Source organism: Siphateles boraxobius, unplaced genomic scaffold (genome assembly GCF_051911475.1).
Source record: "Siphateles boraxobius isolate OS27281-9 unplaced genomic scaffold, OSU_SipBor_1 54, whole genome shotgun sequence".
Lineage (NCBI taxonomy): Eukaryota > Metazoa > Chordata > Actinopteri > Cypriniformes > Leuciscidae > Siphateles > Siphateles boraxobius.
Window position 1 is genome coordinate 4,777,664 of NW_027509180.1, and position 21,354 is coordinate 4,799,017.

General features: G+C 41.7%; 2 protein-coding genes across 7 annotated transcripts in view; one reads left to right on the forward strand and one right to left on the reverse strand.

The window, feature by feature from the left end:
* Positions 1–21,354, reverse strand: part of LOC143714420 (uncharacterized) — a 596,609-nt gene that overhangs the window by 178,640 nt on the left and 396,615 nt on the right. For 3 of the 6 annotated variants that reach the window (XM_077205590.1, XM_077205591.1, XM_077205593.1), the window contains one exon: positions 17,384–18,540. The exons of 1 other annotated variant lie outside the window; for it this stretch is intronic. In XM_077205590.1, coding sequence (XP_077061705.1) covers positions 17,528–18,540 — 1,013 coding nt within the window. In that variant the 3' untranslated portion in view covers positions 17,384–17,527. Of the gene's footprint in view, positions 1–10,866; positions 11,205–17,383; positions 18,632–21,354 lie in introns of those variants that run through there. 2 more of the 6 variants (XR_013195486.1, XM_077205592.1) reach the window with 2 other exon arrangements.
* LOC143714411 (uncharacterized) overlaps positions 1–21,354 on the forward strand; it is a 245,919-nt gene that overhangs the window by 75,216 nt on the left and 149,349 nt on the right. The gene's annotated exons all lie outside the window — the stretch shown is intronic.

The window sequence follows — 21,354 nt, forward strand, 5'->3', positions numbered from 1 at the left end:
AAAAAGGTTACAATTACAACAACAATTCAAGTGCAATCTTTCTTTGTAAAAACTAAAGTATACATTTTATCATACATATTTCAAAGTTAAGGATTCATTACTTTGGATATAGCCTAGGCTACATTGAACAAACACATAATAACATATTATTTGATTACTTTATTTTTGACAAAACATACTATAGGGTATTTAACATATGAGCAAAAATTGGCAAACAAAAGCTTATTTGAGGTGGCAAATATTTTACAGTAAAAATGTATAATCTATCCAAAACTAGTCAACGAAATGTTGTCTTTCATATGTCTGTAACATATGTGTTTCGTTTATATAAGAAATATACATTTTAATTTGCAGTTTAATACGTTGCTTATGCAAATACATTTTATTTCAACATATTTCAATCGATTTTTACTCATCTCAGTACAGAGATGGGGACTCGAGTTTGAGACTCGGACTCGAGTGCGACTTAAAGGCCGTGTTGCAGGGTTAATTTTTCAACGAATTTGTGCAATTTGCTGGTTGGTAATAAACATTTAAACTGTTATCCATTGCATTTTATGTTGTTGGGTATCACAAAATGGAATATAATAAGAAAAAGTAGGTACTATCTTACAGCGGTTTGCAGCGATTCTCCTTTCCCCCAAAATGCATTGCATTACGTCACCTTGGGGAGAGAATTTACTAAAGCCCGTCTTGAAAGCATTGAGAGTGACTAGAGAGGCGAGTAGTAGACGAGAGTATTCAGATAGCGCAGATTATAGATAGCCAGATAAATACATAGATATAGATAGATATATAGACTAGATATATAGATAGGCTAGTATATGCGGCAACTGCACATCCAATGGCGCGGGCGCCTCTGACGTGAGACCAACTCTACGTTGTCAATCTACCTACTATATATTTCTATATATTTATCTATCTAGCTGCTAGCTATCTATGCTAACGTTATGATCTGGCTGTCTGGCTATCTCTCTCTATACCGCCCACACAAGCACCTGCCAAACACAGCGACAGACACGCGGCGGCTATGTCTGCAACAACATTTTCACCGGAGGAAGATATAAACTCTTAGAAACGCCCATTTAGCTAGCATGATGCCTTCTATTTCTAGATGACAAAGACAAAGTTTACTAGTACTACGACACTATGACAAAGGTTACCGGTACCTATCTGAACTAACGTCATGATCGGTGCTATTCAATGACAGTAAAAAAAACATGTGTCGTTATTGTGCACTGCTGCTCGTAGACTAGCTCCAGTGCTACTTGCTGTGTTGCTAAATGATAGCAACTCACCAGGACACTTCACAAACTCTCCATGCATTTAATTGGCTTTGACGGCCATCAGTTCTTGGCAATTCCTCATTTGCCCTCTCACGTTTGGCAGGTTCGAAATTATATGGCTGCGGGCATACATGTTGGCTCTTGCCACCTCTTCCTCATCCCAGTCAGTCGCCATAGTTCTAATACTAGGCTGAGGCTACCTTTCCTCCACTTCTCCCCAACGTGACGTCATCACCGAATCCCGTAAAAAAACACCGTTAATTCCAAAAACGTAAAAAAATGGTCTTTAAGACCATTTTTGAGACATTTTAAAAATGATATTCATATCTTGAGTGATTTATGTACCCATTAATCGATAGTGATGGTTAACCTGCAACATGGCCTTTAAGTCGCACACACGGTGACTTCAGACTCGACTTGAGACTCGTCCTCGAAAGACTTTAGACTCGACTCGGACTCGAGCTGCGGGACTCGTGAACAATGTTTATTTTTAGGAAACGTCTGATGAGCTCGCTGTTATCCCCCTCCCTCCGTTACATATAAGGCCGGTGACACACTGGCTGCGTGGCATGTCCGTTTTTATTTCAGTTCCCATGTTAACAGGTTAGAGCTTGCAGACTGCCTGCGTGACACGCGCGTGTGCGCGGAAAACGCGCGCATGCTAGAAATAGAACCGACGCCTATTTTTCACGCGACACGCAAGCGTGTTGGAAGCATTTCCAGGCAAAAGAGAATAGGAAAAGATTTTATATGTTATTTTGTACACGAATACATATTAATAAATTACATTTTGATGGTTGAAAGTCTAGGTTTTGACATAAATTCAGATATAAATATAATTTAAAAATTGTGGCTGTTCCATTCATCGTAAGCTTTGCAGACATCCCGAGTCTCCCGCATATTTAGTTCAAATCTCCCGGAATCTAGAGCGAGCGAGCAAGAGCTAGTGTGTGTGCTAATGTGTGTGTGTGCCCCATGAAACGCATGTAAGACAGCATGTAAGACCCCCGTCGACCGAACAATCAATAATCAAACTCTATCCTAAGGAAGTGTGATCATAAAATTTTGTGGATAGTAGCCTATATTTCACATCATTTGGTTGCAATAGTGTTTTGCATTTAGCTACACTGTGATGTTTTGCAGTTTTGCACTAAATAGGAGTAGTAAGTTTTAGTGCTGTGAGGTACAACATTTTCTATATTTGGTCTTATGGCCCCACAGAGCCAGCACAATAGGAGCCAAGGCCTTTCATTATAATTCAGCGACAGACAAGTCCCTTTTCTTCAGAACCTCAATTTTTGGTCTGTACTGTACTGTATGTTCAAGCTAAAAGGCAAAATACAGATATTAACTTAAAAGTAAAGCATTCTTGGTGTTTTTGTCATGTTGCAATAGCCTGTTTACACTGATTATAAACCAATTTGAATCAGATTCAAATTTAAACTGTCTTTTTGCCAGTTGTGGTAAACTGCGCATCTCTGCCGTTCATTCATTTACACACAGAAACGCGATTCACTTGAGAATGAAAAAAACTTTCTACAGTATTCCTCAGCTCAGCTGAATCTGTTGCTCCTCGAAATACTAGCACTTCTGAGGTAAAGTTCAAAAGAACAGTATTTATCTGAAATAGAATCTTAAATAGAATCTTTTGTAAGACTACCGTTCAAAACTTTGGGGTCAGTAAGTATTTTTATTTTATTTTTGGGGGGAAATAAATAAAATAAATCAATACTTTTATTCATCAAGGAGGAATTAAATTGATCAAAAGTGACAGTAAAGACATTTATAATGTTTCAAAAGATTATATTTAAAGTGAAATGTGATGGCCAAGTATGGTAACCCATAGTTGGAATTTGACCTCTGTATTTAACCCATCCAAGTGCACACACATTAGGAGCAGAGTAGTGAGTAGTGAACACACACACACTGCAAACATGGATACACACACCCGGAGCAGCAGGCAGCCTTGAGTGGCGCCCGGGGAGCGATTGGGGGTTAGGTGCCTTGCTCAAGGACACCTCAGTCATATTCCTGCCGGTACTGGAATCGAACCAGCAACCTTGGGATCACCAGTCCAACTCTGTTACCATTAGGCCATGACTGCCCATATTTCAAATAAATGCTGTTGTTTTTAACTTTCTGTTCATCAAAGAATCCTAAAAAAAAATGGTTCCCAACTGTTTTCAACATTGATCATAATCATAAATGTTTCTTGAGCATCAAATCCTCATATTAGAATGATTTCTGACGGATCATGTGTCTGAAAATTTGCTGAAAAATTCAGCTTTGATCAGAGGAATAAATCATATTTTAAAATATTTTAAAATTGAAAACAGTTATTTTAAATTGTAATAATATTTCACTATATTACTGTTTTTTTTTGTATTTTTAATTAAATGAATACAGCATTGGTGAGCATAAGTGACTTCTTTTAAAAACATTAAAAATCGTACCGACCCCAAACTTTTGAACGGCAGTGTATATATATATATATAATCCAAATATAAATGAAAGTCAAAAACACATTTTTAGTACATAGTCATGCCTGGAAACGTATCCTGTTCAAATAGGCTATATGGGCCACTCTACATAATGTGTTCAAAGTTAGAGTTGGAAACATCTTGAAAAGAAAATTGTCTTTTCCCATAAATTTCTTATAAAGTATTCTTTTTAAAAGTGCCCTTACATTGGAACAAATACTTTACAAACACTATTCCATATTGCGATTAGAACAAAGCACAATAATAAAATACTTACACACAATTCTCGGCTAGATCTGTCACTCCTCAAAATGAAAATAAACCAGCACATGTTCTGAGTTAAATGTCCCAGGATTATTCCTCACACAGCCTCGCAAGACGAAATAGTACATTAATCTGATGATTACATTTGTTGTGTTATCGCGTTTATAAGGGGCGTTGACACGTTTGCATGTGTTGCTTCAGATAATTTGCGTCTGAATTAAACCTGCAGTATCTTTTGATCTTTCAAATTCTTTGATCTTGAAAATTCTTTTTTGTACAATTCAATGAACAGTAACCCCAGCCAGCACAGCCATATGGGGCCCACATGGGTTTGACCTGGGCTATCTAACTGGGACCCAGCCAGTTTTGCACATGGTTTCAATGTAGGCCCCACATGGGTTTGCCCAGATGAAATGAACACTGCTCAGTGTGCACACTACAGGCCGTTAAATGTAACACTGATCAGTGTTGGAGTTAATGAGATAATTAAGTGATTGAATAATGATTTAGCATTATTGATGAACACCTGCTGTTAACAAGCAGAATCACTGAAGGAAAGAGAAACACAATAACTACTTCCAGCCACAGCCTCAGGCCCTGTTTACACGAGAACGATTCTGGGTGAAAACGTAAAAATATTTTATCGGATGTGCCTTTCGTTTACACGGCGACAGCGTTTTGGAGGCTTAAAAACGCAAAAAAGCGAAACCACCCTCCAGAGTGGAAATCTTAAAAACGATCCACTGTCGCGTTCCCATCTAAACAGTAAAAACGCAAATCTGCTCACTGTGGCTCTCGTCGCGTACGTGTTTACGCCACAGGCATGCACCATTACAGGAAAATAACCCCAATATGTCGGATTATTTCCATACGTCGGACCTTCAAATTGCCATAGCAGCTCTGATAAACGTACAAGAGTCTTTTCAGCAGTTGTACAAAATATTCTCAGATATTGGTGTTGTTGTGTCGCAGTGCTTCACATTGCCACCTAGCCGCCTGGAGTGCATACTACATCGAATTTCACACACTTTTGCGTCACCATATGCACGCGGATTTCCCCCCGATAACGCTCGTCTAAACGCAGAATAAAAAGTGATAACGCAACAGCACTTTTGCGTTTTCTCTTCAGATCGTTTCCGTGTAAACATAGCCTCAGATGAAATCAACTGAAGATAAAATACACAAAATCTCTCAAGATCTGATTAAACAACTCCACAAACAGCATTACCAGCTTCACTTATTACTAACCAGGTTTACTTTATTTCTGGTAGACATCTACAGAAGTTCTTATTGAAAATTAACAGAGGTTAAGATGTTGATTATTTATTGAAAATAATAGTTTGGTTTGATGTTACCATTATGGTGATAAGTGTTTGCTTTAGTTGGGCTATTGACTTTTTAACATCAGTTTTTCTCTACTCAGTTGTATCTGATTGTTATGTTTAGAACAGCAAGAGAAAATGCGATCAGATTCTATAAACTGATTGATGATTAGAATATAATATTTTACACAGGTGATATGTTATTCATTTTGTTTTCTTGTTGTGATTCTACAGCAAGAGGTCCAGCCTATTTTTATCAGAACATCAAATGATTTTTAAAACACCATTTTCACATTTTGGACTTCTGTGTTTTTTACTCACACACACAGACATCAAGAATCAGCATATGAATCTCAACAATGGTGACATGCTTCATGGTGCAATGCATTCTGGGAGCCATGGATAAGTTTCGTATGATGCACCCAGAATGCATTGCACCATGTTGCACCAACCGGGTGCAAAACTGGCTGGGTCCCAGTTAGATTGCCCAGGTCAAACCCATGTGGGCCCCACATTGCTGTGCTGGCTGGGACTCTTATGCCGAGTTCAGACTGCACGATGTTCAAAATAATCGGGTCACTGTTGTTTTCACACTGCATGACTATCTGGAGTAACATTCAGTTGCTGCTGTGTTCACACTGCACGATGGATCGGCGACAGGAGGTTTCACACTGCATGACTTTACAAAAGAAAGAATCGCCGACAACTTCTGCCTGGTCCACAAACTACGTTTCACAACCAAACAAACGCGAGAAGTGATAAGGAAATAACGGAAGATCAGCGTGCGTGAGACCGGAGTTCTCGCGCGACACTGAATTTGTTATTAAAAATGATAGCCTACAAGAAGATTGCGATCCAAATTGTCTGTGCGCTGATTTGCAGCGAAAATGAGAAAAATAAACAGTTTATGCAGGAGGAAATGGTTGGGAAGACGAGGGGAGCAAGGACTGTGTTTTGCAAAGAGAGTTGTGGGTAAATAAATAATTTTGCAAATGTCCTGCTGTTGCTGCGGGTCATGCAAATGTTTGTGCTTTGTTTCTGTTTGATATAATTGTAAATATAGGCCTATCTATTAAAATACTGATATTCTAGTCTATAACTCCTCCCCGAACATCCTGCTGTCCTGTATCTTGCTCTCTCATTGGCTGTTGGTCATCGCCAATGTAGTTTTCAGTCAGAACACATTCACACAGCAGGACTGTGAATCGCCGACAGGTCCAGATATTTAGCATGCCAAACATCTCACGGGCGTCTGTGACTCGTCGGCGATTCTCTCAGATCGCGTCTTTGCTCATTCACACTGCGTGATTGTCACTCGCGTGAACGAGCACCGGTTTGCCTGTGATTTCGGGCATTTGTCTGCGATTTCTCAAAACCTGTCGGCGAGCCAAAATCGGGGCTAAAATCGTGCAGTCTGAACTCTGCATTATTCAAAATTGGCAACAGCAATTATGAACAAAAAACTAAAATAACAGCAAAAGTATAATAATTATCAAACAGTAAATGGAAAATAGGATGATATTTAAAACACTTTTTTATTTCTATATTTTATTGACAATTATTATAATTTTGCTGTTATTTTAGTTTTTTGTTCATAATTGCTGTTGCCTTTTGAATAAGAGTCACTGTTCATTGAATATGTAAATAATATACACATAATATGTAAATATAGTATTTTTATAATAATTTTTTTGTATTTTATATTTAAAACACTGTTTTTATTTCTCTAACTATATTTACATATTATCTACATTCTAATTGTATTTGTAACTAACTGTAACTGTATTTTATTTCACATATTCTCACATTTCTCTGTTACAGTTTCACCAGTCTCATATTTCCCTGTGTGTGTATGTGTGTGTGTGTGTGTGTGTGTCTATTTTGGCACCTTGATGGCTTACAGTCTCATGCTTGCTGTGTGCTTTTTATTCCTTACATTGATCAATAATTGCTTTTACTTCACACATTTCCCAAAATTAGCTCTTGCAATGACACATGTTTATTTGTGTGTTCGTGTGTTTTTGTGTGTATAAGTATGTGTGTGTCTGAAAGTGTACATGTCTGTTTTGCACTCTTGATGTTTTAAAGATTCACCCCTTCACTGTTGTGTGCTTTTTTTCTGCATCGTGGCTGATTTGTAGATTGTACGCACAAAATAACTCTGAATTTTCATATTTTTGCCAATCTCCCATTCATTTCCAATGGGCGGTCATTTATGACCGAAGGTCCCGAGTGTGACTATTTTTTTTACGACCACTTAGAATTTTCAAATCATGTCTCCAATTGTTTTTGTGTGTGTTCATATACCAAGTACCATAAAAGTCACCAAGTTTCGTACCCTTCCGATGAAGCTACGATTAAAAAAAATATATATCTAAAAAATTCCGGTCATAAATGACCAAAGAACCCCAGGTGCATTGTGTAATATTTTGGAGGATCTGTTGACAGAAATGCAATATAATATACATAACTATGTTTTCAGTGGTGTATGACCTTAATTAATGAACCTTAACACTTGTATTCAATACTTGTATTCAAAAAAGTATTAAAGAAATGTATTAAAAATGTTAAAGAAAAAAACAATTCAATGAGATTGAAATCACATATACAGTGGCCTCTCTGGTTTATTGTATTACAGCGACAATAATTATTTTACATTCGTAATATAACAAATATTTGTTACTAATTCTATTAAGGCACTGAGACAGGAAATATCTCTGTCTGGAAATATCTATGACCAATAAGTTGCCGCCTGTTCTAGCAAAACATTACACGCAGAAGACAATATTCCTCCGCCCAGGCGAGCAACCACCAAGAAAAGGTGCTAACACCAATTCTCGGCCAGGACAACTGGAAGCTGCTAGGAACTGGAAGATGCTGGCTGATCTTGATCAACGGCTTATTTTTCCACCTGAGATTGCCACCACTAACCTACGACCAGATATTGTTTTGTGGTCTGGATCAGCACGCATTGTTCAACTGATAGGGTTAACAGTGCCATGGGAGGATGCGGTAGATGAGGCATATGAGAGGAAGAAACTGCGGTATGCTCATCTGGCCACTGAGGCAGAACAGCGAGGATGGAGAGTCCAGGTTTATCCAGTGGAAGTGGGTTGTCGAGGTTTTGTGGCACACTCTACAACCCGGTTCCTCAGAGACGACGGATTCAGTGGTCAAGAGTTGCGTCGCACAGTAAAGAACTTATCTGAAGCAGCAGAAAGGAGCAGCAACTGGCTGTGGTTGAGACGGAAAGATTCTAGCTGGCTGTGTACAGGCCGCCATGCTACGGGTTTGTAGGATTCTTGAAAACTTGAAGAGTCTGTTGGTTTATTTGTATAGGTTGTATAGTATTTACAGTCATTACGTTCCTGTGTATATTGCGTGAATGACGGGTGGTTGGGCAGATTTTGTGTTTTGTGGTAGGTGGTATGCCATACGGAACCGTTGCCACTGAAACTGCATATGAACGCACCAGTGGGGCTCGACAGCCTTAGTCAAACGGGTTGGCGCGTATGGTTGGGTTGCGGAGAGATTGTGAGATTGTGATTAGGTCTCAGCAGCAAGAGGGAAGTAGAGGTCAGTAAGCTGGGCTGAGTTGAGTAGGGGACGGAGGGGGGTGACTCTGGGACGCCAGAGTCACTGTCGAGCCCTCTTGAGGTGTCGTAGGCTAGTCGACGAAACACTGAGGACGGAAGGTGCCCACTTGAAGACCCTAGAGATGTCCCCTACTCAGCTCAATCCAGACGGTTGTCATGGGGGGTCCGCACTTCGGTTGCAGCCGCAGTGTGTGCTGACGCGTGTTAACACTAGACAGAAGGAGATTTACATCACCACATGGAAAGAAGCGTAAATGGATGGAGAAGCATAGGTTACTGTAAAGCTATGTCTTAGTCGGTGCTTATCTTGAGAAAGCAGAGTACAAATCAGCATGAATTTTTAACATCTACTCTCTTGTAATGGAAATCATTCCATCTGAAAGCAGGTGAAGGTGATTTACTACTAATCAAGGAACCAGCTTTACTGACGAGATGCGCATAACAATGTCATGCGATATATCGCCCAGCCCTAATAAGTATTTTAAATACAAATGACAGTCCCTCAAAGTAGGCTATTTAATTACAAATGACATTTAATTTATATTTATTTAATTTATGTATTTGAAATACCTATTTATTTTCTTTTGAGTATTTTGTAATTGAAATACTGCCCATCTCTGCTGGTTATTAATAAGTGAAGCTGGTAATGCTGTTTGTGGAGTTGTTTAATCAGATCTTGAGAGATTTCGTGTAATTTATCTTCAGTTGATTTCATCTAAGCGTGTGACTGGAAGTAGTTATTGTGTTACTACAAGCTATGGGCCCCTATTTATAAGCTTTTTTTTTTGCTTCTTTGGGAGACCCATTTCACTGTACCCAATCTACTCTGTACCTTTAAAATTGTATTATTGTAATGCTTGAAGAGGTACTGTGAATAAACTGAACTGAACTGAAAACTGTTTCTCTTTCCTTCAGTGATTCTGCTTGGTAACAATAATTCTCAATCATTATTTAATCAATTAATTATCTCATTAACTCCAACACTGATATGTGTTACATTTAACAGCCTGTAGTGTGCACACTGAGCAGTGTTCATTTCATCTGGGCAAACCCATGTGGGGCCTACATGGAAACCGTGGACAAAACTGGCTGGGTCCCAGTTAGATAGCCCAGGTCAAACCCATGTGGGCCCCACATGGCTGTGCTGGCTGGGTCATCAGCCCTGTGAAGGCCTCATCGACACAACAGCCATCGGCACTGATCATCAACAACTCGTCTCCATACCGGAATGATGACTTCAACTTCCAACCAGATGGAAATGGATAAATTCTCTAAATGTTCTGATCCACTCTGACTTGTAATACTGCCTGAATCATAATCATACACTGTTCGCTTGTTGGCCAGAGGAGAACTGGCCCCCGATTGAGCCTGGTTTCTCCCAAAGTTTTTTTCTCCATTCAGTCACTGATACAGTTTTGGTTCCTTGCCGCTGCTGCCTTGGCTTTTGGCTTGCTTAGTTGGGGACATTTAATATTCAACAATACTATTGATCTGCCTTACTCAAGGTGGACGATGACACAATTTTCTTCTGAAACAAAGTCTGTTGTATTATTTTCATTTTATCACTGTGAAGCTGCTTTGATATAAAGAATAAAGTTGACTTGACTTGTCTTTTGGCAGACACTTTTATCCAAAGCGACTAGCATTGCATTACAAGGAACACATTTACATTCTTATCAGTTCTTGCTTTCCCTGGGAATCGAACCCATGACCTCAGCATTGCAAGCGCCAACGCTCTTTGAGCTACAGGAAACCAACCCTGTTTGAGCTAAAGGAAAGCCATGGGTGGCCCCCGGGGGCCCCAAGCAGCCGCTTAGTTTACTTATAGGGAGAGCCGGCACTGTTCTAAAAGCATTATATTCAAATTATTTTGCTTTTTAGAATGCACATCAGCTTCCCTTTCCCTTACTGTATTCACATTTAAATGTGTTTAATAATTGTTGATTTTCAAAGTACTGAATTGAGAGTCATTCAGAACATTCTAACCCGAGGACAAATGTATTTAAAATGTTTGTTTGACCTGTTCAATTCTGTATGCACCACATATGCAAATTCCTAGACAATGTATCTTTAAGTTGGCCAAAACAAACGGGTAATTTTCTCCAAGTAGAGATTCTGTTGAATAAGTGTGTTTGTGCCACAAAAAAAAAAGAAAAATCCTAAATGTTGTTGTCTTGAAAAATTAAGAAAATATTGTTTGGAGGAAACATGAAATTAGCCAGTTTAATTTATTATAGATTATATCATATTTTATATTTAACTCTTCCGAGTCGCCGATCACGCCGGCGTCATCAAGTCACATGACCAGTTTAAGACGTCGAAGCATAAAAAACAGTCACGTTGAGCGCTGCCTTCCACTTCTGTCGAAAGTGCTGGCTTGAACCTATATTCTACTTTTTGTTTTGTGTTGATAGACCAAGTAAAAACGGAGATATGATCATTTAAATTTTATATAAAAAAATATTGAAAAATATTGACGTGTTCGTAAAAGAACGCAAGATGCTATGCGACAGTCGTTGCATTTATTCTAATAACTTTGTCGGTTTTTGTCATAAAACAAAAAAGAGAAAAATGTGTAAATCTGCTCTTCGGGCTGCAGAGAGTGGATGAGGAGCCAACTGAGCAAAGAAGCGAAATTGAAAGGCAGGAGATTGACGGGAGTTGACAAACAGAGACATATATATATATATATATATATATATATATATATATATATATATATATACTGAGAGAGATATTATTGCTAGTTTAGAGGAGTGGAGTAGTGTAGATAGTTTAGGAGTAGATTTAGAGTTTTTTGTGGAAGGAAAATGAAGCGAATATTTTCGGTTGAACAAGCTCTCGACTTGTTCTATCGACTGGACGACCAGGACGCTGTTTACAGTTCATCGTCGGAATCAGAAAGTGGCGATGATGAGATTGACGACTCGGCTTTTGTGGTTCACAAAGAGAGGTGAGAAACTTTTTGTGAACATTTATTGCTATCTTATTGTATATTATATTGTGTGTGTGGGTGTTTCTGTCTTTGTCTGTGTGTGTGTGTGTGTGTCTCTGTCTTTTATTACCACTTGTATGCTGATGATTTACAACTGTACTTTCCTCTGGAGTGTGATGGCTGTACATCTTTTACTAATTTTTATAAGTGCTTGTCTGAGGTAAAGGGATGGCTAGCAAATAATTTCTTACAATTAAATGAGGATAAGACTGAGTTTATTATGTTTGGGAATAAGGAGCTTGTGAATGGTCTGGCTGGGAATTATGGACTATTGTCCAACAATGTGTATATTCTTGTGAAGAACCTTGGAGTAGATTTACATTTTACATTTATTCATTTAGCTGATGCTTTTATCCAAAGCGACTTACAATTGCTAGATATGTCAGAGATCGCACGCCTCTGTAGCAACTAAATGTCTTGCTCAGGGACACATTGGTGTCTCGCAGTGGAAATCGAACCCGGGTCTCTCAGACCAAAGGCATGTGTCTTATCCACTGCGCCATCACAACCCGCTTCAGAAATGCGCTTTGATCGCCAAGTTAACAGCATTGTGAAATCCTCTTTCTTTCACTTGAGAAAACTATCTAAGCTGAAAACAATCCTTTCATATAAGGACTTTGAGATTGTTTTACATTCCTTCGTTTCAAGCAAACACTGATCACCAAAATGGTGGCTTAAAATTTTGATTTTCTCCTTGGGTGATTCTGCTTGTTTACATCAGGTGTCTTCAATAATCACATCAGCAGAGGTCAAAATCTCGACATCAAATTGACATTGACACTTTGACATCAATATGACTTTCATTTTTGACCTTTTTCGTGACGTCATTTTGACATAATGTTTGATGTTAAATTGATGTCAAGGTGCCTGCTGAATAAGCCACACACAACAGGTTCAGCACATGACACACAAGAACTTCCTGGTAGAACTGGTTTCCCAGCTGTGTGGAGTGGACAGGACAGGAGTTGCCATCCAGAGGAGCACCGACCATGTTCCTGTTGCCATTGGCGTGGCTACAGATCAAAAGATGTCAAAGAGAAAACCACACAAGGCAGCAGAATCTGCCATCGTTGCCAGCAAGTGGAGAAGAAAAGGAACCTCACACCATGGAAATTGCAAGGCCTGTGATGTAGCCCTCTTGTCTCATTGTTGACAGAAACTGTTTTGAGGAGTGGCACAGATAAAAAAATAAAATAAAAAAACACCCGATATGTGTTGTAAATAGTAGTATGTATCGTTTGATTTTGTGTTCATTTTACCTGTATGTTTGCACCATTTAGGAACCCCTCTTACTCAAGGAATGAAAGTCCTGTAATCTAGCTGCCTGTGTATTTGTACATTAATTGTTTTGTAGAGTTTCTAAGCAAAAAAGAAAAGAAAAAAAACCCTGTTGCCACACCTGCTTTTTGCTGTATATAGTTTGATTTTATCTCAATTTGACCTTTTTTATGTTGTATTTGCACTAATTGGGAACCCTCATACTCTGGGAATGCAAGGCCTTAAATATAGCTCTCTGTATAATTGTGTGCAGAAACTTTTTTTTAAATGTGGCAAAGCTAAAAAGAAAAAGAAAAGCCTATGGTTACACCCGCTTTTTCTTGTAAATCATAATTTTTTTGTATATAGCTTGATTATATCTGAATTCTACCTGTATATGTTGACATTTACAACTTGTGTTTACATTTTAAACCTTTGAAAATGCTTCATTGAGCATGTTTGTGTTCCCTTTCGTAGTCACTCCGAGTTACGTCGGATGACGACTAATGGGGGTTTCGCCTAGAAAGCCAATCATCTTCGTGTATTATAAAACGAGCCAATGGCGATGAAATGCCATGGGTCTGCGGAATTTGCATAGCGTATCTCCACCCCACCGCGTGGGTATAAAAGGAGAGAAGCCGGCAAAGGCAGATCATGTTTTCGCTTCGGAGCCAAGAGCTTCTCTTCACTCCACAAGCCAAATCCTGAGTTTTCTGTGACATCATCTTCTTCGAGACGAGCAAACTCTCCGGTGTTGGTGTGACGGTGGTACCCAGCGAGTTTTACATTGCCTGCGGTCTGAGCAGTGATCTGCCAGTCCGTGTGCTTCTCCCTGGTCGCCTCAGCATCGCTGAGTTTTTCCTCTCTCTAAAAGAGCTGCATGTGGCACGTCTTTTTAAAGATGTCTCGCCCGTGTTCTTCTGGGTGCGGTCGATTCCTGTCTTCCTTTGATGGGCACAATCGCTGCTTTGCGTGTTTGGGCTTAGAGCACGCTAAAGCAGCGCTTGTGGATGACTCATGTTCCTTCTGTGGGAACATGGCCATCGCAACACTAAAGTCGAGACTCAATGATCTCATTCGAGAGAGAGTCCCCTCATCCACACCCCGATATACACCCTCCACGAGATGGGTGGAGGGTGTATATCGGGCTGCCGCCTCACGGCCACAGCCAACCCCAATACCATTCTTCCCGGAAGTGCATGAGGAACTGGCGAAGTCATGGAAGGCTCCCTTGACCTCCCGTGTACGTTCGCCAGCTTTCTCCGCCTTTCCACCCCTCGATGGGGCGGTCGCCCATGGGTACACTGGGATTCCCCCGGTTGAACGCTCTGTTGCCATGCAACTGTGTCCTCAGAGCGCTTCATCTCGTGGTATTCCTAAGCACCCGTCCAAGGCCTGTAGATTTTCGTCGACCCTCGTGGCGAGATCCCCAGAGCTGCAGGACAGGCGGCCGCCGCTCTGCATGCGATGAGCACCTTGCAGGTCTACCAGGCCCAGGTGCTCAGAGATATGCACGAGGCGGGGACTGACCCAGGGCTCTTCGATGAGCTCCGTGCCGCCACTGACCTTGCTCTCCGAGCGACGAAAGTTGCCTCACGCTCCCTGGGTCAGGTGATGGCCACCTCTGTGATCCAGGAGCGTCACCTGTGGCTGAACCTAGCCGATATGCGGGACGCTGAGCGCACTCGTCTGCTCGACGCCCCCATATCCCAGGCCGGCCTCTTCAACCATCAGGGTGGTCTACGACTCCATCCCCAGTCGGTCCAGCTGATTTGGGACCAGTTCGGGGACGCACAAATAGACCTGTTTGCCTCCCACGACTCTTCCCATTGGGCACCCTCGGCACGGATTCACTGACGCACAGCTGGCCGCGGGGCCTACGCAAATATGCGTTTCCCCCAGTGAGCCTTCTCGCACAGACCTTGTGCAAGAACAAGGAGGATGAGGAGCAGGTCATTCTGGTTGCGCCGTACTGGCCCACCCGGACCTGGTTCTCCGAACTGATACTCCTCGCGACAGCACCTCCTTGGCCAATTCCTCTGAGGAAGGATCTCCTTTCTCAGAGACGGGGCACCCTCTGGCACCCTCGACCCGATCTTTGGAGGCTCCACGTGTGGCTCCTGGATGGGAAGAGGCAGGTTTGAGTACCCTGCCACCAGCGGTGGCGGCTACCATCACTTCCGCTAGAGCATCGTCCAAGAGACGTGTCTATGCGTTGAAGTGGAACCTCTTCGTCAACTGGTGCTCTTCTCGCCGAGAAGACCCCAGGAGATGCTCGGTCAGTGTCGTGCTTTCCTTCCTGCAAGATGGGCTGGAGCGAAGGCTGTCTCCCTCCACCCTATAGGTGTATGCAGCTGCTATCGCCGCATTTCACGAAGCAGTGGAAGGTAAGTCTCTGGGGAAGCACGACCTGATCGTCAGGTTCCTGAGAGGAGCGAGGAGACTGAATCCTCCTCGCCCTCCTCTCGTTCCCTCTTGGGACCTCTCAGTGGTGTTAAATGCCTTGCAGAGGGCTCCCTTTGAGCCTCTGCAATCAGTTGAGCTTAAGTTCCTGTCTATGAAGACAGTGCTCTTGGTTGCAATGGCCTCCATCAAGAGGGTAGGGGACCTGCACGCATTCTCCGTTGACGAAGCGTGCCTGGAATTCGGCCCGGTCACTCTCACTTGATCCTGAGACCCCGGCCTGGATATGTGCCCAAGGTTCCCACCACTCCCTTCCGGGACCAGGTGGTGAACCTGCAAGCGCTGCCCCTGGAGGAGGCAGACCCAGCCTTGGCACTGCTCTGTCCAGTATGCGCTCACCGTGCTAACGTAGACAGGATGCAATGTTTCAGGACCTCAGACCAGCTCTTTGTCTGTTTAGGTGGGAGTCTGAAGGGAAAGGCTCTCTCAAAGCAGAGGTTGTCCCACTGGATAGTGGACGCCATTGCTTTGGCTTACCAACAGCAAGGCCGACCGTGCCCCCTTGGTGTTACAGCCCACTCCACCCGGAGTGTGGCTTCCTCTTGGGCTCTAGCGCATGGCGCCTCGCTGGCAGACATCTGTAGAGATGCAGGCTGGGCGACACCCAACACATTCGCCAGATTTTATAATCTCCGAGTGGAGCCTATGTCCTCTCGTGTACTCGCTCCAGTCAGCTAGTACCGGACCCGCTCAGGTGTCTTCGCTTGCTCGCCACTCCACTCCACGGACTGGATACGTGCGATAATTCCTCAGGTGAGCCTCCTCTCTGAAGCCCTGAGTTCCTCCAACACTGTTGACGCTGGCGCCAGTGTCTATTGACTGTGTGTCGGCTAGGTGCCTCCGTGTGCATGGTTCCTCCCCTGAGTAACCCCCACATGTGTATTTCCACTGTAAGCCTCCTTGAGCATGTGTCTTTCCCTCGGCAAGCCACCTTGCCTCTCCTGGACTTGAAAGTTGCCACCCCACGGGCTGGTCACTCCAGCGTTCCTCCATATGTAGCCCTCCGGCCATATGTTTATCCTTAAGTCCTCCCTACGGGTAGGCATGCTGCGGCATATTTCCTCTGAGATATGCTTCCCAGTGTAACTTGGTATTCCTGTGTTAAGTAGGACTCCTTCGTCCTTGCCAGTATCACGACAGGGGATCAGACTTTCGCAGGGCACTGGAAGACAGCTGTGAAGGTGGCGTGATTTCACAGGGACCCCCATTCGTCGTCATCCGACGTAATTTGGAGTGACTACGAAAGGGAACGTCTCGGTTACGTATGTAACCCTCGTTCCCTGAGTAGGGAACGGAGACGTTACGTCTCCCTGCCACTTCCGCTGTACCGCTGGGTAGACGCCTGAGTTCAGTCTCGGCTCCCCAGCGAAGACATGATCTGCCTTTGCCGGCGTCTCTCCTTTATACCCACGTGGTGGGGTGGAGATACGCTATGCAAATTCCGCAGACCCATGGCATTTCATCGCCATTGGCTCGTTTTATAATACACGAAGATGATTGGCTTTCTAGGTGAAACCCCCATTCGTCGTCATCCGACGTAACGTCTCCGTTCTCTACTCAGGGAACGAAGGTTACATACGTAACCGAGACGTTTTTTGTTGTAAAAAAAGTTTTTTTGTGTGTGATTTTGGGTCCAGTATGTTGATACAGTACATCAAAGTGAAAAACGAATTGTCTGGTCATATAGGTGATGTTGTGCTGAAAAAAATGATACCAAACATTTGTATGGTAAACATTTATGTTGCAAAATAAAAAAATTAAAAAAGTACTCAAAAACGGCCAAAATAGCCCAAGACTCCGAAGGGTTAAGTACATCCATCAACTAGAGTCCCCCGGTGAATCTCAGCCATTTCCAGCCCTGGATCTAACAGATCCTCATGTGTGTCTTCAGCTGACTATTAAAAGAGAAACTTGTTCCACACTGATCACACGTGTACGGTTTTTCTCCAGTGTGGATCCTCATGTGTGTTTTCAGAGTTGATGAATCATTGAATCTCTTGTCACAGTATGAACACTTGTAAGGTTTTTCTCCAGTGTGGATCCTCTCATGTGTTTTCAGATTTGTTGACCGATTGAATCTCTTGTCGCAGTGTGAACACTTGTAAGGTTTTTCTCCAGTGTGAATTCTCTGGTGCAGTTTTAAAGAGTCTGCTCTAATAAAAGTCTTCTCACACTCAAAGCACATGAACTCTCTTACGCCAGTATGAATTTTCTGATGTGTATGTAAATTTTGCAGAAGTGAAAAACTCTTTCCACAAACAGAACATGAATGTGGCTTCTCCTTCGCATGAACTGTCAGGTGTGCCATCAGTTGTGATGACCCAATAAATGTTTTTCCACACTGATCACATGTGAACGGCTTCTCTCCGGTGTGAACTCTCATGTGAATTTTAAGGTGTGATGATTGTGTGAAACTCTTCCCACACTGATCACATGTAAATGGCTTCTCTCCAGTATGAACTCTCATGTGAATATAAAGTTGTGATGATTGTGTGAAACTCTTCCCACACTGATCACATGTAAATGGCTTCTCTCCAGTATGAACTCTCATGTGAATATTAAGGTGTGATGATTGTGTGAAACTCTTCCCACACTGATCACATGTAAATGGATTTTCTCCAGTGTGAACTCTCATGTGAATCTCTAGATTTTGTTTTGTTGAGAAACTCTTTCCACACTGAGTGCAGGTTGTAGATTTCTTGGCTCTTCTTTTCTTTAAAAATGTATTTTTAGTCTTTGAGCGACTCAAAGGTTTTTCTCCAGGTTTGACATGATGTTTCTCCTCCACTTCACTCTCCTCCTTCACTTCCCTCAGTTCTTCACTCTCCTCCCTCACTTCACTCAGTTCTTCACTCTCCTCCTTCACTTCCATCAGCTCTGACATGAAAGAAAAAATAATTAGTTTAATTTTTAGAACATCAAAATTCCACAAGAGAAATATGAAGTGAAAGGACATAAAAGTGAGACCTAAATGATTGTAATTATTTACGTATGTCCCTGAAAATCTCCATGAATAAGGTACAATGTTAATAATTAGATCAATGACAGTTAACTAGCCTAGAATCAGAGGCGGACAGAGTACACAGCTTCATTACTTGAGTAAAAGTAAAGATACCCCTTGCTAAATTTTACTCAAGTACAAGTAAAAGTACTACAGTCAGATGTCTACTTAAGTAAAAGTACTGAAGTACTTGTTTTTAAAAGTACTTGAGTATCAAGAGTAGAAGAGTACATTTTCTAACTATTGCATTACTACTGCCACAGTGCTTACATTTATGTACAGAAACGTCCTACATGGAGTTATGAAAAATGTTAATGTTAATACTTTGGAGAATGTAAAAAGAATTGAAAGTAAAATCAAGTCAATTTCATCTTTTTACCATGTTGCTTTATTTAACATTTCTCACTTGCCCAGAAACTCGAGTACTTACTCGAGTAAAGTACAGATCCCTCAAAATTGTACTTAAGTACTGTACTCGAGTAAATGTACTGTCCGGCTCTGACTAGAATATATATATATATATATAGTCAGAGCCGGACAGAAGCATAGGATATGGTGATTATCTTGGCGAAAGCTGAGTACAAATCAGCATGAAGTTTTACCATCTACTCTCGTGTAATGGAAATCATTTCTGTTGTTTCATTAACATTAATTACACAAAATATTAGGCTGCTGGTCCGGCCCTTTAAGACATGCACGTAGGCTACCCAATGGAACACATACGATTTATTTTTACAAACGGTTTACATTCACTAAAGACATAACCTTCTGTGTTTACATGAATACTTGCCAGGACGTACATTTTTACCTAGAACTTTGATTATTCAATCCAAATAATCCACGAAAGAGAAGTGAAGCCGTGATCGCATGCTGTGTGAAAGGCGCTTTATTTTCTCATGCATGCATGTTTTGCTGTGCGTATATATTTTACTGTTCTGCTTGTGTTGGTAAGTGAATGAAAACAGTGGAAACAGAGCTCTGCAAACACATCCTGACTCCGGCTGGCACACATCGACGCAAATTAAAGAAATACTGCTCTTATTATTTAGAGTGCTGTCACTCTTAAAGTACCGGTACTAACAAAATTTAATATCGTACCAATTGTATTAAGCTGGGTATCGCGATACCTTTCTAGTACCAGTACATCGTGCAACACTAGTAGGGAAGTATGCGGTTTTGAACGCAGCCTTCAACTCCCTGTTTGGGAATTCTGCTCAGTGAACACCCAGATAGCAAACTGACTCCGGAACGGATTTAATGCATCCTGAGTGTTTATTTGGTCCAGAAACAGTATAAATTGTCTAAATGAGACCATAAATGATGTTGAAAATATGTCCACAATCGCCACATTTGAACTAATTTTTAACCTTGTACGAAGGTTCGATGAACGTCTATATCGGACGTGCAGAACACGTCAAAAAAGACGTCATAAAAACTTTAATTCTGGCTCCTCAGTGGACGTCTTTTCAACGTCAGACTTTTGTGACAAAGACGTTGAAAATACGTCTTTTGGACATCATGTTGTTTAATGGGCAGTCTATCTAATGTTGGTCCACCAATAGATTTGAAATATTTTTGTAGTTTTGGCCAGATTACTAGTTTTGAATTAGTGATCTGAAAGGTTTTCACACTGAAATGAACGGGCGGATCCGTGGCGGGTGAGCTGCTTTATCAGATACGGATAGGGTCTGCCGTGGATCTAGTCTGGATCCGCAATCCTTATCTGTTCAGGATCCGTTGCGCTGTGCCAGTGGACTCCGTTCCGGACCTTGTGATACCTCCGCGGCAGATCCGTTCCGGAGTCAGTTTGCTATCTGGGATAATATCTACACAGATTCCAGGTATGCTTTTGTGGTAATTCATGATTTTGGTGTCATTTGGCAAACCAGACAGTTTCTAACTTCTGCTGGATCACCCATTAAGCATGCTAAATTAGTGAAAGATCTAATGTTTTCCATGAAACTTCAAAAGAAATTAGCAGTGATCAAAGTGAAAGCACATCTCACAACTGATACTACGGAAGCTAAAAGGTAATGCTCTTGCTGATATGGCGGCTAAACAGGCTTGTTTCTATGCAACTGTACAAGTGTATTCAGGTAGTGCAGCACAGAAGACAATTCTGACTCCTGAATCAATTATTGATCTGTACAAAGACGTTCCTCTGTATGAAACATGGACATGGTTAGACAAAGGAGCCACAGTGGATTCATCCGGTTGCTGGACCATAGGGGGAAAGTATGTCGCTCCCGAATCACTGCTGCCATATTTGGCTCAACAAATACACAATTTGGGTCACAGTGGTACAGCAACGATGAATCATAGGTTCTCAAATCAGTGGTGGAATCCAAAATTCAGAAATATAGCCACCGAAACAGCCAAGAGTTGTGTAACATGTCAGAAAAATAATGATGCACCAGCAGCCACTACACCAGCAGCACATACCCCAGCTCCACCAGGACCATTTCGTCACCAACAAGTTGATTACATATCATTGCCTCGTTGTAAAGGAAAAAAATGATGTTTTGGTAGTAATAAACAAGTTCTCAAGGTGGATAGAAGCTTATCCAACAGGGCGTGCTACCGCTGCACATTCTGCTAAATGCCTTGTCACTGATTTCATTCCCAGATGAGAATTAACAGATAGCATTGACTCAGATCAAGGTACACACTTCACAGGACAGGTAGTCAAG